General features: G+C 47.7%; 1 protein-coding gene across 1 annotated transcript; it reads left to right on the forward strand.

Moving 5' to 3' along the window:
• The first annotated feature begins 1,431 nt into the window (after positions 1–1,431).
• GABRQ (gamma-aminobutyric acid type A receptor subunit theta) lies at positions 1,432–17,134 on the forward strand. Its single transcript, XM_059911477.1, has 9 exons — positions 1,432–1,580; positions 3,647–3,735; positions 8,870–8,937; positions 10,586–10,806; positions 12,608–12,690; positions 13,261–13,398; positions 13,942–14,094; positions 15,318–15,561; positions 16,312–17,134. Exons 1-9 carry the CDS (start codon positions 1,432–1,434, stop codon positions 17,132–17,134), a joined length of 1,968 nt encoding a protein of 655 aa, XP_059767460.1.
• Positions 17,135–18,227: the final 1,093 nt, after the last annotated feature.

Below are 18,227 nucleotides of genomic sequence, written 5' to 3' on the forward strand. Positions count from 1 at the left end.
TGAGAAGGAGACCATTTGCTGCAATAGTGGGGTGAAGGGAAAGGAAGGTGCAAAGGTGTTCTGCTAGTTAAAAAAGGCAGGGAACTATGAGACAGATTTTTTTAAAGTTTGGTTCTAAGATGGTTAAGAAAGTGGGGATAAAGAGTTAAACACTTAAGTGTGGGAAACACTCAACCAACCAGGCAACTGAAGGTTTTCTGAGCACAAGGAGTCCCAACTCACTTCACCAAATACTGAGAGAAAGGAGAAGAGGGCTATATCTCTGTGTGAATGTTTTAGCTAACCAAGAGTGAACCTAAAATCCATTTTCATTGAAACCCTTCTCAGTGGCATGCCTTAGGAAGTTCAGCATTGGTGAACGTGACTGAGGTCTATTTATTGATTGACCATCTGGCCCATGTGCTCTGAAGGACGTCTTTCTGAGCTTGCTTTGTCAAGGATCTGAGAAGGGAAGGACAGAGGGGATTGGGTGGAGGAATTTCCCTATCCTCTGAGATCCTTTTGTTTCATAGGAGAGTGTTTGAGGTAGTGGAAAGAATAGCTAAAATTCCAGGCTTTTCCACATGATGGGCCCAAAGTGCAGGAGCATGAGTTGCCTGCTCTCCAGGGACTAACTCCCTTGAATATCTGAAACACTGGTCTTTGCCTTCTTCCCCTTCCATGGTGTCAGCCCTGGCTATGGGACAGTCACATCTCAGCGTGATCCCAGTTGGTGAACCCTTCCAGTTCCCTGAGCTTTGTCCTCGGGACCCAAATGTGTCCAGCTCTATCAGAACGTAGATTCAGCCAGGGCAGTCTAATTACCTCACTCCCTCACCACAAAAAAACAGACTCCTGGGCACACGGTCTTCCAAAAGAAACGCACATTTTGCATTTTTGCAGAGAGAAAGAGCAGGACCCACCGGGTGCCCTAGGTGTGGATGCATGCCCAGCCCCGCTGCAGCCGATTCCCCTCCCCCTCCCCCTCCCCCGGGCCGGCCCCGCCCCTGTCTGTGTCTGTTGCTAGCAGGGGGACGACTGCAGAGGCCCGAAGGGGCGGGGGCGGGCGGTGCGCTGGCTGCGGGCGGAGGCAAGAGCGCGCGCCTTTTTGTGCGGCTCCTGGCACATGCCGGATTGGTTCTGCCAGTGCTACCGTCGGAGTGGGCGGAGCCAGCCGGGCGCCAGGCTGGGTGGCCAGTCGCAGCCTGGAGCGGCCGCAGACGGAGCGCACCTCGCACCTGCCGGGCGCGTCCTGAGGGCGCTGCGTCGGGCAGAGGTACTGGAGGACTGCTCCCCCTGGGTCCTGGGCTCCGGTCCTAACCCCGCGCTCCCTGCTCCCCATACTCTCGCTACTGTCTCCTTAGAGGCGACTCCTAGCGACCCCGCAGCTCCCTCTCTCCCCGCACTGCCCACACCCCGTCCCTCTCCCCGGCGGCGGACGGCCGTAGCCACATGGGCATCCGTGGGACGCTGCGAGCCGCCGTGCTCCTGCTGCTCGTCAGAGCCTGGCTCGCGGAGGGCAACGACCTGAATCCCGCCCCGAAATTCCACTTCGAGCTCTCCTCCGCCGTGCCCGATGTCGTCCTGGACCTCTTCAAGTGGTAAGCGGGAGCCGCCAGGCTGGGCATGGCGGCGACAGGAGAGGACGGGCAGCCTCGGACCTCTTGGACGGAGCGGGCTGGGGAAGACTTGGACCCGGGCTCGCTGAGCCCTGGCGTGCGGGCTCTGCCTACAGGTCCCTGGAGGTTGGTGGGATGGAAGTGGGGGCCGCCGGGGGCCCTGTGCTTCAGCCCACCTGTTACTGCGGCGCCTGACCTGACAGAGACCTGCGTGTGCCCAAACTGCAGCCCTGGGGGGTGGGGGGAAAGATGCTCTCACCCCAAGGTCTGCCATCCATCCCCGGGGACCAAGGCCCCTAGTAGCTTTTCCCAGTCACGTCCTTTGGCACCTGTAGGATTGGGGGATGGGGGTACAGGGTGATGAGAAATTCACAAAACATAGACAGTAGAGACACCTGTTTGAGTCTGGATTTTTTTTTTCTATTCCATGAGGTGCGTGCGTGTGTTCCTGAATGTGTGTGTTGAGTAGTGAGGGACCTTTTCCGATGCTGCAGATAGAAATTATTGACTCAACCTCATCGTAGCCCAGACAGTGCGATCGGTGGCTGTGTAGCATATAACCTTGTGGCCTGAGATGGGTGCATTTTTGTACTTGCTTCCTGTGAAAACATTTGAAGATTAGCTGTTTGATTTCAAGTTTGTTTGGGTCTGCAAATAACTGAAGAGATGTTAAACAGTCAGGCTTTACATGTAGATCACATGGAAATGTGTATTTGTGGTGGCCACAGATCCTGAGCGCTGGCATATAGATAATGTGTGTGTGGTCCTAAACAGGCAGAAATGCGTTGCTTTAATTCAGGAATCATTCATGTGCACAGTTTGAAATTTTGTCATTAAAGATGATGAGATTTTTTTTAAAAGATGATTGAGAATAATTTTTTTAAATGGCAAACCAGAAATGAACATGTATTAGGAAAAGGGGGGATAGTTGGGCAAGGTTCCAGCAGACAGCTCTGCAATGTCCTCAACCCAACATACCAAACTGCGCTAGTGAACACACACACACACACACACACACACACACACACACACACACACGAGAGAGATTTGCAGAGGCTGATGTTCCATAGTCAATGCATCAAAGATCCTAAGAGTCATAGTGATGCCCAGGGCCTATTCTCATTCACAAGCCCCTTTTGGGGAAAAGAGCCCCCCATGAAGGACTAGGTGAATTGGGAGAGCACATCAGAGACTTCTGGAAAGGCCAGCTCTCTGCGGGGTTGCGCTGGGTCCATTTACATGTGCTCACCCAAGACACGTCTAGGCTGGAAGCACATGCTTAGCCAAAGAGATGCCTGCTCCAAGAATACATGTGTTTTTGAGGACAGCCCTGAACCCCAAGAATCAAAAATGGTGATTTATGAGGGTCATAAAACTCTGCTACATGAGCAAGGCTCTCTCTCTGTGTCATATGTAATATGCCAAGTCTTAGAAACAGAGGTGTACAAAAGCAAGATTCACATAGACGTGACAACAAAATGCTGGCCCTAGCCTAGGTAGGGGAAATGTGACTGAGCTAGAGAACATAGACTGGTGGGCTCAGCTCATGGGAGTACTGAGGGTGAAAGATGACCTTTCCTGGGGCAATCAGGTGCCCCTGGAAAGAGGACTCCCACCAACCTGGAAAGCTGCATCCAGGCTGATGGTAAAGTGGGGCTCCTTAGGGGGTTGAAGTAATACGTTTATGTGAGGGCTCACACCTGCCCACACCCTCTCCTCTCCACTTCCCCTACAGTTTCCCCCCACCCCCCACCCCAGTTCTGCCTGGTAACAAGGATCCAGTCTTTAGGCCCCACGCTTTGGATAAAAGCTGGGGAGGAGGAGGGGGAAAGAGGAGTCTGCGTCATGCTGTGCTTCTGGCTGACTCACTGCAGGGACGGAGGGGAGCGGGGAGAGACGTGTACATGTATGGCTGTATATGTCTGCATGTGTGCAGGAGGGAAGGCCCTGGCAAGTTGATGCCTGGGGTGCTCTTTGTTGTTTGTTTTCTGAGAAGCAGTGTGGCATTCACTGATGACCAATATTTACCAATGACTTCTCTGTTTCAGCAAAAATTGTGCAAATGAAGCTATGGTTCACAAGATTTTGGACAGGGTGCTGTCGAAATATGACGTCCGTCTGAGGCCCAATTTTGGAGGTAAGACACGTCCAGATACTAGAGCTGAGACACAACAAGCCAGCCCCACCCAGCGAGCTGACCAGGAGCAGTCCTCTAGACCGGACACTTGTGCCTCTCCAAACCCCACCTTCCCGACCCTGCAGAGACCTGTAGCAGAGCACTCCCAGGCCCCCAACCCCCAGGCCTTTCACTCTGCCCCTGGAATTTCTCCCACTTCTCTGCCTTCTAATGCAAGAGGCCTCTGCCCCCTCCACACTCCTTTACAGTGGCACGGAGCCTGAAGCACACTCCCTGGGGTGGCTGGAGAAGCACTAATCACACCAGGTGTGCTTCTCATGCTAGAGTTTTCTGCTCCATCTATGGGGAGGACACGTGTTCCACCTGTGAACACATTCTTTGCACCCTGGGCACTTACCCCATTCAGCTGGCTTAAAACTAAGGGCATGGTCTTCTCTGCCTAGTTTACTTCACCCACCTGGGTCCCAGGCACTTCTGCTTCTGGTCCCCCTCCCCAAGCCTTCAGCCCCTACCAGGTTCAGTTTATTCAACACACTGCAGTCAGCGTGATCTTTATGAATCCCACCTGATCACCTCAGGAACTTTTGATGGCTTTATTTAACTGCAAAATAAAATCTAAACTCCTTAGCCTAGCACTCAGATCTTAAGCACAAAGATGAGAAATGACAAGGAAACTGAAATACAAACCTCCAGGAAGCCAATACATCAGTTTCTCCTCTTATTTCTGCCTAGCCTCACCTCCCCCCACCCCTGGCTTTGGAAAGGGTGACTGGCTTCCATCACACAGCTTTAAAGTGACAGGCAACCTTCCCCGACCCCACAGAACAGGAATAGCATTCTCTGGCTGAAGGGACGCCCAAGAAACCTAGACCAAGGACAGACAAGAGGAAGGGTGCATTAAATAGACGTTAGTCACATTTTGGCTCAAAGGAAACAGAGAAAGAGCTAAAAAATAGGGCGGCTAAGTCAGAGAAAGCACTCTCCTTCCTGCAGGTGGTAGAACTAGACATCGAACCTAAAGGGTTAATGAATGCTAATATTCACATTTGTACCTATGAATAGAGGTCTTCTGAATACACAAAGCCTCCACCCTAAAGGGCACACAGCTGTTAGCACTTGCCTTTGTGCTAGACCACTGAGGGCTCTGTGATTTGCCTAGGGAGCCCCCTTGAAAACCAAGTTGATCGCCCTATGCCCTAGGTTTGGAGGTGGGACATTTGACTGGTATCCCATTTGCTGCTTTGCTTCCTCCAAGTGTGAGGGCAGAAGGCCGTGCAGTCCCTGGACCCAAGGTGAGTGTGCACTGGGGACTGGGAGGCTGGAGTGGAGAGGGCAGAAGGTAAGTTCGTTCATTATAGGAATTCAGGTGTTAGGGCACAGCGAGCACTCCATTGCATGACACTGGTTTTGGACCAGTTGCACCAAGCAACAGTGGGTGTCAAGGGTGTAGCTGTTACATTTTCTCCATTCATTGTTTTCCTATTTCTCAGCAAAGGCTAACCAACAGCCATTCAAGTACATCAAGCACATTCTCCCCACTGCTTCAGGTTGCCATCTCTGCAGGCATCCGGGGCTATGGGGACAGAACAGAGGCAAGGACCACCCTCTGGGGATTGTCAGGTGAGGCTGGCCAATGGTATCTCCAAGGCACCCCACCGCCATTTTTTTAGCTAACTTGGATTTGTTTACACCTGATGCCTAACCTCCTGGGTTACCTAAGCTTTATGGGCATGCAGACCTGGGGAGTATGGGAATAGCTGGGTCCCCAGTTTGGCCAAACAGTAGATGAAGGTGGGAGGGCAAGGACAATGCAGGACCTTCTAGCATTTAGACAGAAGGAGGAACTACAGGCTCTAAGTCTGGGGCTGTTTTATTGCGTGGCGGGGAGGCAGTCAATTGGAGAGCTGGGCCAGGGGGTTTAGAGTTGGGGTAGCCCATGACTCCCACTAGACACAGAGTCAAATTTCCCTCTGTGTCTGAAGTTAAGTAGAGTTTCAGAGCTTAACACGCAGGCGCACACGCCCCCCACATGCAGAGACATGACCTAACTGTGGTTAGGTTCAAATGGGAGACATTACTTCCTTGAGAAGAGAAGGAGGATGAAGAGGAGGAGGAGGGGCCAGGGAAAGTTAACAAAGCTGCTTCTTTCTGAGCAAGAGAAGTGGGACTCCATAGTGCTGCAAAAGGCAGGCCCCTAAGGACTTTGCTTAGCCCATCACCTGGTATGACATAGGTGTGGAGTGAAGGAATAAATGGGACATCTTCATCATTCCTTCATTTACCTCCTCTTCCTCTGCTACTCTGATGGATGCGAGGGAGGAAGTAGAGTTGGGGTAGCAAAGTTTCCAAGAGGGAGGGAAGTGATTACCCCCTCCCACTTTTTCTGCCTTCCTGAGTCCATCAGGAAGGACAGCGACGGAATATGGGACAGAGGCCATCACCCCAGAGATAGCATTTAGATACCTGACCCGGAAGCATCTTGTTCCCCTCTGTTATCCTTGTAAGGATGTGGGATATCTTAGCTAAGCTCTTGTTCTGACCACTACTAGCACATAAGGTATTCCCTCCTAATTTAGGTGGATAAATTAGAAAAAGATCCCAGGTCCCCTTCCTCCAGGCCACAATCCTGGGCCAAGACTCATGCCTTGGTGAGGGGAATGTGGACTGCACTTCAGTTCTCACTTGCCTCTTCAACTGGGAGTCTTTGGACAAAGCTGAGCCCTGGCACTTTAGGGTTCGGGTCCCCAGGATTCTGCTGTAAGTGATTGGATTGCCTGAGTGACACAGAATGGTCTAGGATTATAAGTTTGACACTAGAGTGAGGTAGTTGAGGGGATGACTGCCTGGCCCTTCTGGGGCTTGTTGCCTGCGTAACACAGCCTCCATCCTCATCTAAACGCATGTGGGGACTCTGAAAGGCTGTAATATAAAAAAAACTGCCTTTCTAGAAACCCCTGTCACTACATAGCTGTGAATGCTATGCCTTCACACGGAGGCCCATTTACTTCTCAGCTGCCATTCATACGTGGGTTCCCAATAGCACTGTGCAGCTCAGCTTCTAGTCAGCCAGCCTGCAGTGAAGCCAGCAGGCTGAATTGGAAGCGTCACACGTGTTTCCATAACAGCAACGTGATGTAATACACACAGAATAATGGCTTAGCTGTGAGGCCCGGTGAAGAGAGTTTTGAGTCAATGAGGAAACAATTAAAATGTATTTTTCCACAGTACTTTATAGTTTAGTACATATTTGCACATCCATTATCACATTTGAATGGGCAGCACTAACACCTAGTCCTGAAAAAGAAAGCCAGGAGGCAGAAACAGAGACACACACACACACACACACACACATGCACGCATGCACATGTACACGCACAAATTCAATCACAGTTACATATTAACACACACAAACACCCTCACCCATGTACTCACTCACATGAACACACAAATTCACTCACACACATATACACCCTCACATACACTAACACACATGCTCACACATTTGCATACACACATGAACATGTTCATACGTTCATTCTCACACAAACATGCTCACATACACAAACACACTCACAAATTCATTCACACACCCACATACATCCACATGCTCATGCTCATGCATTCACTTATACTTGAACACAAACATCCCCACACATACAAACACAAATTCACTCACACACATAGACACACACACTCACACATGCTTTGTCATTCACACACATGAACATACCCACATGTTCACTCACACATGCACACACACACAAACATGTCGACACATTTACCAACTCAGAAACACACGCACCTGACATGCTCACACATTCACTCATACCTGTATAGTGACATGCTAACACATATGAATATGCTCATGGGTTCACTTGCACGTCAGCATGGTCACACACTCACTCACACACAAACACACTCACACATTCAGCCACACTCACATGGACAAGTTCACAGATTTTCTCAGGCACATAAGCATGCTTACATACACCCACACTTACACACTCACAGTTATAAGTGTGATGGGTGTGAGTGTAGAAGTGTAATCATTTATCACACTTATCACTTGCATGTGAACAAGGTCACACACACAAATACATTCACATATTCACACAATGAACATGCTCACTCACACATACATACACCCATAAGTTCACTTACATTCCCAAACACAGCTTTACACACACAAACATAATCATGCATTCACTCACACATGGACATGCTCACAAATACACTAACAAGTGAACAGGCTCACGCAAATAACCTACATATTCACGCCCACACAATACACTCAAATACACACACATGCTGACACATTCATTCACCCAGAAATGTGCTCACACATTCACTTATACAGAAACATGCTCACATACATGAAAACACTCACAAATTCACTCACACACATACAAACAAGGTCACAAACACACCCATGTTCACACATTCCCTTGCACATTAACAAGCTCACATACACTCACACAGTCACACATTCTCTCATACGTGATCACACAAACACATTCACTCATAATTCACTCCCACACAACACACTCAAGCATACAAACATGCTCATGCCTTCTCTCACACACAGACATGCTCACATACACTCATGTGCACACTGACACATTCACCTGCACATGAATACACGCACAGATTTACTCAGGTATGTGAACATGCTCACATACACTCATGCACACAGCTCACGCATTCATTCACACAAAAACACACACTCGCTCACACATGGACACACTCACATGAACTCACACAAATATGCTCATGCGCACCACAAATCTTGCTTTGGGGCTCATTGCTCTTAAGTTTTTTATCAAGAAAACGTTTAGAAAAAGAGTGCTTCATTCCCTTATTTTTTTCTTCATTTTGGCCTGACCCTTTTTTTTCAGCATATTGTGAGCCAGGCCCTACCCTAAGTGCTTGGCTTGCATTAACTATGAGATAAGTGCTATCATTATTCCCATTTTACTCATGAGGAAACTAAGCTCAGAGAGGTTAGGTAGTTTATTCAAGGTCACATAGCTAGTAAGTGCCAAAATGGGGTTCAAAGTTCAGGCAGTCTGGCTCCTGAGTCCATGTTTTACCCTTTTTCCTACCCTGCATGTAATAGTGTCTTCCTGTATTGTAGGTGCCCCTGTGCCAGTGGGAGTATCTATCTATGTCTCCAGTATTGAACAGATCTCAGAAATGACTATGGTAAGTGTGTCAGCTCCAGCCATGAGACAAGGAGCAGGGTCATAAGCCTGTTGTTCTGACCTGCAGCAGAGGCCACATGGAGGAACACAGTAGGTTTTGGAAACTACAGCCACCTGAAATTAAAAATAAATAAATCCAGATGTATTACAGACATAAAAGTGAACGGCTTATGATGTTTTTAAAATATAATATAGGTTATTCTTTTAGTGTCTTTGAGATAGGTAAGGACTTTTTTAAAAAGATACAGAAAACACAAACTATAAAAAGAAATACTGGTAACTAGACTATATTAATATTCTCTTTAGCCAAAACTTCTGGCACTTCTGTTTTGCAAAATAAAAAAGCAAAACTTGAGTATGACAAGTTTGAAAGGATAATTCAGATTGGACTAAAATATTTGCAACACAAAGGACTGGTATTGAAAATACACATAATTCCTGTGAATTAATAAGAATATTATTTTTTTAACATCTTTATTGGAGTATAATTGCTTTACAATGGTGTGTTAGTTTCTGCTGTATAACAAAGTGAATCAGCTATACATATACATATATCCCCATATCCCCTCCCTCTTGTGTCTCCCTCCCACCCTCCCTATCCCACCCCTCTAGGTGGTCACAAAGCACCGAGCTGATCTCCCTGTGCTATGCGGCTGCTTCCCACTAGCTATCTATTTTACATTTGGTAGTATATATAAGTCCATGTCACTCTCTCACTTTGTCCCAGCTTACCCTTCGCCCTCCCCGTGTCCTCAAGTCCATTCTCTACGTCTGCATCTTTATTCCTGAGGAGAATATTTTTAAAGCAATAGAAAAATGATCAGAAAATTTAAACAAGAACTTCACTTTTGTGAAGAAAACCAAGTAGCAGATAAACTTATGAAAAGATGCTTGACTTTATTATTAATCAGTGAAATGCAAAATAAGACCACAGTGAGAACCCATTACATATCCACCAGACTAGCAAAAAGTCAAAAGTCAGACAATACCAATGTTGGCAAGGCAGGAGCATTGGGAACTCTTATCTGCACTTTATAGGGGTATAAACTGGAATTTTGCTTTATAGTTTTTATTTCATTGCGATTTTGATATGTATGGTGTCATCACATAATAATACATGTAGTATATTCATATAAGGGAATAGTATCCAGCAGTGCAAGTGAACAAATTTTAATTACACACATCCACCTGAGCAAACACACAAACATAATGTTGAGTGAAAGAAGCAACTTATGAATACATAGAGTGTGATTCCATTCAGAAAAAAACTTTAAATAAGTCCAACTAAGCATTATGTTTCTTAGAAATAGGTAGACAATAAAACTTAGGAAAACATAGAGAAAAAATAGAAAAAGCAAGGGATTATTATCATTAAAATCTAAGATAATGGTTACTGCTGGGAGGTGTGGGAAATATGTTCTGCAAGAGACACGTTGAAGATTGATAGTTATTGGGAACGTTCTATTTCTTAACCTGAATTTTAATTATATGGGGCTCGTTTTATTATTCGTAACATTGAACACTCTTACATATGTTTCGTTACGCATCTATATTTAGGATGTATTTCATACACCTGCATACACACAAACACTGAGGACAGAAAGCTGGGCAACCTCACTTACAACTAGGATTTACCTTTCTTTCCTCAGGACTATACTATTACAATGTTTTTTCATCAGACCTGGAAAGATCCACGTTTAGCATACCATGAGACCAATCTGAACCTGACCCTGGACTATCAGATGCTTGAGAAGTTGTGGGTCCCTGACTGCTACTTTCTAAATAGCAAGGATGCTTTTGTGCATGATGTGACTGTGGAAAATCGCGTGTTTCAGCTTCAGCCAGATGGAACGGTGCGGTATGGCATCCGGTGAGTTTCCCCAGGGACCTGGGGATCACCGTGACAGCCTACCTTCTTCCCACTAATTATCCCATGAACACTCTCCAAGGGACACACAGAGGAGCCCACTGCTTTCCAAATCTCTCTTTCACTGCCCCCCTCACTCAGTAGTCAAAGTGGAACCTTCAGAGTTTCCCACAGCCATCCTTGGCTGTCCTGTCCCCATGCCTTGGCTTATGCTGTTGCTTCTGTCTGGAATGACCCGTTCCTCTTTCCACAAGTCTGAAGCTTTCCCATCCTTCAGTCCCTAATTCAAATGCCCTCTTTGTCAAGAAATCATCTTTGATACTCTCAACTGGAAGAGCTCTCCCTTGCCTTAGCATTGAATGTATATTCTGTTAATTATTTGTGTCTTTTCTCTCCCATGCAGTGAAGGAGGGGGACTGGTCTCTGCCATTGATCATATATGCAACATGCAGGGGACCCAAGGGTGCACAGTGTGCGTCTATTGCCTATGGCTTTGTACAAACAGAATGTGTGCACACTGGAGCTCCTCACTGGCCTATTTATAGCATAGCAGACGGTCACCAAAGCCCTCCGCACAGCCTCATCTCTTACAAACCGTCTCTTAAGACAAGCATGAGACATAAATTTAGCTCAGAAAATTTCTCCAAGAGGTAGCTACTAGGGTACAGCTCTTTCTCTGGATCTCTTTCTCTGGGGTGCTCTTGCTGTATCCCTTTGTTTCCCTCTTCTTTCTCCATCCACTTTCCCATGGACCAAGGCACTGGAGTCAGAGAACAACAAAGCTTACAGGGAACAGGTCACTGGTCACAAAGGGGGCCTCAGCTGATTAATGTTCATGTAGAATTCACAGAAGGGAGAGAAATACACACACACACACACACACACACACACACACACACACACACTACCCACTGTACAAAATGGAAATCACTTCAAGAGTTGAAAGGGACAAGGGTGGTATCAGCAACTGGGAAAGGCAGGACAAGGAAGGGGCCAGAGCTTCCCAGCTGGGGCTGCAAAGAACTTTTCTAATTATCCTCTTCCCCATTGTTCACTTCTCCCACTTCCCCAGGTCTTCCAAGATCCCTCCTCAGATTCCTCTCTTGGACCTACCACGTGACAACTTGAAGTCCCATTCCATAGCTCACCTCAGATATATTAATCCCTCCTATCCATTTACACCCACTGGCATTTTGCTAAGCCCCAGTACCCTCATAAGCCGATGCACAGAGATGGGATTGCTGCCGGAGCAGCTCCCATGGCCAAAGGTAGGCCGGGGCCACTGCCCACATTGGTACCCGCACGCCACACACAGGCACGCCACATCAGATCTGGTGCTTCAGCTGCTTCAGTGTAGCGGTTTCCTCCTGACAGCTTTGCTGCTCCTTCAGCAAGAAAGTCCTCTTTCTGTCTCTGCATTCAGTTTCCTCAAGGACCCTTCCCATTCTGACACCCTGAGGTTTCCTGACATGCCATACATCTGTTGTCATCTGTGTAAGTCCTACCAGACTTTTGGGTGTCTTTGTCACATACAAATTCCCTCTCTCCTCCTTACACAACTGCAACTCATCTTTCCTCTAGGAGGGAAGGAAGAGTGAGGGGTGGGGGCGGGGTGGGGAGGAGAAAGAAGGAAAGAAGAAAGGGAGGGAAGGAGGTCCCAGCTCTAAGGTGGGCAGTGTGGGAAGGTGTTAGGTGGGTCAGTCCTTGGGGTGCCTCTCCCCACCCCACCCCTTCAGTTTTCTCAGGAACAGTTACTTGCCTGGGCTTGACTCACTTTTCTCTTCCTTTTGCTTTTCCTTTGCAGACTCACCACCACAGCAGCTTGTTCCATGAATCTGCAAAAATTCCCTCTGGACAAGCAGACCTGCAAGCTGGAGGTGGAAAGCTGTACGTATGTCTCCCAAGGCCCCTTTTTTCCCTACCTGGGGTTGGGGCCATGAGGAAGCCAAAGGCAAACTTGACAGCGAGAGGGCCTGCATATCTCCCCTACTCCCTTCCTCCCCCATTTCTCTCTCTCCTAGATAGATAGATAGATAGATAGATAGATAGATAGATAGATAGATGATAGATAGATAGATAGATAGATAGATAGATAGATAGATAGATAGAGACAGAGAGACAGACAGAGAGGGGTATATATACATATGGTATCAGGGAGAAGGTGGCCTTTAGGCTATAAAGAGTCCCATAGGGAAATGTGCCTAGCTATGGGAAAATTGTGCACAAGCTAATGGGTAGGAGCACATCTCTTTGCTGTGCTTTCCTTCCTGGATAAGAAACTTCAAACTGAGAGTTCTCTTTCCCTGTGCCCCCCTTCCCTATGCTCAGACCCACAAAACACAAAGGTACCCCAATATTGCAGGTTCCAACTATCCTTTGGTTTTCACAAGTTCCTCTGGTGTGAAATCTGCCTATGCCTGCTTTCTGAGATTAACTCTGTTTCCTTCCCCCTCCTAGATGGCTACACAGTTGAAGACATCCTATTATACTGGGAAGGCAATGGGAATGCCATCCAGGGTACTGAGAAGCTGCACATCCCTCAGTTCAGCTTCCTGGGAAAGACGATGACTAGCAAAGAGGTGTTTTTCTACACAGGTGGGTCTGACCCCCTCCTTCTCTCCTATCTCCTGTCTCTTTTGTACCCTAGGAAACTCCTGGTGACCTCTGCCTTTGACCTCTAGACTCTCTTCTTCCTTCTTTCCTATTCCGTTCTTGTTCTGGACACCTTCCAAAGCCCCCTTCATAAAGTCCCAATGGCTTACCCTCTGCCAATGAGGAAATGTGCGTGGAAACAGTTGGCCAGGTTTGACACTCCACAGGCCTCCTTCCAGGGCCAGCCTCTCCCCTTCCATCTGTTGTAGCTTTGAAATATCTCATGTCTCTCCCATTTCAACTTCAGTTGACATGGAGAAAGTGAGGAAGGAAGGAAGAGATAGCAGACTTGCTACGCCATATGGGCCTGCTGACACATGCCATTGTCACTGGCCTTTAGGCAGCAAATGGGGTCAGGTCTGCATACTGCCAAGACTGGAATATTAGAGGCTGAACTGGCCATTGGTTTCCCCTCCATCATCCTGTACTTTACTCTGAAAATCCCCTCAGCCCTACCACCCTAATACCAGTGTGTCTCCCTGCCAGGTTCCTATGTGCGCCTGATAGTGAGGTTCCTGGTCAAGAGGGAAGTCACCAGCTACCTTGTGCAGATCTATTGGCCTACTGTCCTCACCACTGTTGTTTCCTGGATATCATTTTGGATGAACTATGAATCCTCTGCAGCCAGGGTGTCAGTAGGTAGGTCCTGTTCCCATCCCAGGAAGGAACCTGGGTTGTCTTGCTCAGAAAAAAGTTGAGAGTAAGGAACAGTGTGTGACTGCACAGGCAAGGAAACAAGATGGGACCTAACAGGCACGCTACAGGTGCCCAGCCAATCCACAGCAGAGAGACCAACATTGGAGACAGATGTGAAAAAAACATCAGGGTTGGGATCTTGGTATGTTGGGTCCAAAGTACCAGAATTCATTATTTGCTGGATACATAAATGAATGGACAAGTCACAAATTTAGACCAGAAATGCAACACAATAAACATTGATTAAGCAACATATCAAAATGCCCAATTAGGCAGCAGAGGGCTTCTAGACGAGCTGCCCCTGGCAAGTGTCTAATGGAATGCTGAGACAAATGCTATCAGAGTCCAGAGGAGGAAATGACCCAGGTAATGACCCAGGTCTTATCGGCTAAAACTGCACCAAGAAAGTATTGCTCAAACTGGGTTTTGAGGACTTCCAGGAGGGTGCCTGGAGCACAAGCTGGGGAAGTGGGGAGAGTAGCAGAAAGACAGCTTGGGCTGACTTGGGAAGCACTTGCAATTCCATTTTAAGCAGTTGGAACTTCATGTATAAGCAACGGGGAGCATCAAAGCCTTTTTTTTTTTTTTTTAAAGGCTTTTGAGCAGTACCAAGGAGGGGCCTAAAGAGATCAGCTCCCAAATTTATTTGGTCCCACTCTGCAGAATGCCTGTGTATCCCAGACCCTGGTCTGCTTTCTCCTTCACCATCTTTGGGGCAGACTTTTCAGCCTCCTTCTTTAGAAGCACACGCTAGGCTAAACCTTTATATTTACGTAATATTTTAGGGGTCACAAAACCTTCTGAGGGATGGACTACAGGAAAGCTTACATACTAGCAGGCAAAAGGGGAAAGGACCATCATAGGGCAAAACGGGGCTGGACGTGTAAATCACTGTGAAACCATGGCTGGAGATTTTTGACTTGATCCTAAGAGCAATGGGAAATCACTAAACTATTGAAGTACAGGATGGGTGTAAAGATGGGGGAGGAGAAGCAAAGACAGCAATTGAGCCAGGGCCCTAAGCCTGGTAAGCTAAAGGCCTTTTGCTGAGGGCCCTCCCAGTCTCAGAGATGGCCTTTGCTCCCTTCCAGTGGGATGTGGGCCTGATGGCTTGCCAAGAACTTCAGCCACCTGAGGGGACTAACCCTGTGCTATATTGTTTATAGGTTTGACTTCAATGCTCATCCTGAACGCCATCAACTCACATCTGCGGAATAAACTCCCCCAATTTTCCTGTATCAAGGCCATTGACATCTATATGGTCGTATGCTTCTTCTTCGTGTTCCTGTCCTTGCTAGAATACGTCTACATCAACTATCTTTTCTACAGCCGAAGAGGACCTCAGCGCTCTCAGAGGCAACTCAGAAGAGCCCAAAGAGTCATGGCCCGCTACCGCTACCAAGAGGCGATGCAGGTTTGGCTTTTTGACTGACAATCTGCTTTCCTTGAGCACTTCTTAAACCTAAGATTAGCACTTGACCCTTTCAAATTCCTTAGCTCCTTTAATCCTCATACAAAACACACACACACACACACACACACACACACGCACACGGACACGCACACACGCACACACACACACTCCAGATAAGAAAGAAGTAGAACAATTTATCGTCACTCCTTTATAGGTTGAGTCATTGTCCAAGGTCATAAGTGGCAGAGCTAGATTTCCCAAGACCTTTGGGCTTCACATCCGGTCTACTTAGCATGCCTCCAATGGCAGGCAATGGAGCCAGAGGGAAAGGGAACACAGGGAAGCTGAAAGGAAGAGACAGCAGAGAGGCTGACCTAACCCTCCTTCCTTTGCTCTTTTGACTCCGAAAGCCATGCTGAGTCTTTTGCTGCTGGCAGTACGTTAATGTCCCTCCTTTACAGGGAACTTACCCCCACCTGCCTGAGGAGATCTTGCCTCTGTCCACTACACAGCACTCCAGAGGGAGCAGCTGCCCCAGGGGGGCAGCAAGAGCCATGAACTTCCCTTGCATGCTAACAGCCTCTCGGTCCTGTTCCTCAGCACCTTGCACACAAGAGACCCCAGGAAGAAGAGGTGGCTTTCTCAGTGGAAGAGCCCATCAGTCATGTTACAAGTGCTCATGAGGAAAGTCCCCCACCCCCATGCTCCCCGAAAGTGATTGTTCATGCAGCATTCGACCTCATGAGTCTATCCACTGTCTCCTTAAAGGATGACCAGTTTCACATAGAAGATGAAAATGGCTCTCCTCCCTCCAGACGGGTGTGGGCTGGCCTAGCAAGCGAAGACAGCCTCGGCTCTTTAGCCTCCATCTCAGAACAGGCACCTCTGGCTTCCTCAGAAAGCCTCAGCTCACTGTCTTCTCTCTCGGACCAGTCCTGGCTGGCCACTGCAGAAAGCCTGAGTGACCTCCCGTCCACCTCAGAGCAGGCCGTGCCCAGCTATGGCATTCACGTTAATGGTATTGATACTGATGACAGTGTTATTCCTACTGAAATCCGCAACCGTGCCGAGGCCCATGGCCGTGCTGAGACCTGTGACCCAGAAGACCCTGAAGAGAGCTCCGACTCCAATGAGAGCCAAGACCATGGCCCCAGTAGGAAGCATCTGCTTGTCCACGGCCGGAGGCGTGTGCAAGAAGCAAACTACGAACTTGAGGAGATCCGTAACACCCTTGATGAGATCCATAGCACCCTTCATGACATTCGTAGCTTGCCTGATGACGTCAGAGTTGAGAGTGGCTACCTGGACCTTGAGAAGCAACTCAAGTGTAATGTTGACAGTACCTGGAGCCTTTATGGTAATGTTATGGGCTTTGATCCAGACAAGAACAGTAACTCGGAGTCTGATGACGGTCCCCCCCCAAGCCCTGGGTGCTCCTTCAGTAAAGGGTTCTCTTCCAAGCTCTTTCACCCTGACTACATCCCTAAGGTCGACCGGTGCTCCCGGCTCCTCTTCCCTCTTGCCTTTGTGGTGTTCAACATTGTTTACTGGGTGTACCATATCTATTAGTTCCATAGTGTCCCAGAGTGACACTATGCTCCTTTCGGTTCCGTTTTACCTTCTTTTCTTTTTTCATTTTACTTTGTGGTTATTTGGGCAGTTGAATCAGTTCCACCTTTCTCTTTATAAACATGAGGTGGGGAGTAGTTGGAAAGGTTGTGTTCTGGCTGGAAGGAAAGGGATTGAGGAGGAGTTGGAGGTAAATAGCACATTGATTTCCCTTTTCTTCAGAATAGTATCACGTTTTCAAAGCCTTCTAACATCTAATAAGCACAGAAAAGCCCCCTGGAAATGGAAATGTTTAGAAGACAGAGAGCAGCCAGACTGGGGGACAGAAAGGATCCAAGCCCTGTACACAAAAACATTTCTGGGGGCTTTTCTGTCCCACTGAAGTGTTGAGTTTTCTTTTTCATTACTTTTTTCTTGTTTTGTTTTGGTTTTTTTTCCTCCTAGGGATTATGGTCCTTGCTCACCCTCTGCTTAGGGTTTTACAGGAGAAAGCCAGACTGGCTTGGGGAAGGGCTAGCCATCTCTTACAAATGCAGGCGGCTGGCTTTGGGGAACTTGGGGGATTTTGAAAGTGCCTTTCCCCCACTATTTTTTCTGTTGTATTTTGAGTGTGGTGTTGTGGTGCGGGGTTGGGAATGGAATGTGGGTGGGTGGGTAGGGGTGCTGAGTGAAATGTCAGGGTAAGTGAGAGAGCATGTTCCCAGCAGGAGCTCGCAGAGGGTGAATGATGTTGGGTTGGAGATTACTCAGATTGAGGCAGCATCTTTGGAGGGATTGGAACTTCTCTTGCGTATATTTCTGCTTCAGAATGCTTGACAATGGGGACTCAATACATCTGTCTAGGTCACGTGCTGAGTTGATCACTAGACACAGTGCAAGCATTTGGTGAATGAAGACTAGGGTTTGGAAAGTTCACCATCTGATCTAGAATAGCAGATGAACAACTGTTGTGAATCTGTATACTGATTCTTTCTGTTTGTCTAGTGCATAGTAAGTGTCAACGAGCTTACCCACACATCACATTGTTGAACCCTCACAAGAGTCCTGTGAGCCAGGGAAGGCAAAGTACATTGTCCCCAGTGTTCTGAGGGGG

This window comes from Balaenoptera ricei, chromosome X (assembly GCF_028023285.1).
Source record: "Balaenoptera ricei isolate mBalRic1 chromosome X, mBalRic1.hap2, whole genome shotgun sequence".
NCBI classification, from domain to species: domain Eukaryota; kingdom Metazoa; phylum Chordata; class Mammalia; order Artiodactyla; family Balaenopteridae; genus Balaenoptera; species Balaenoptera ricei.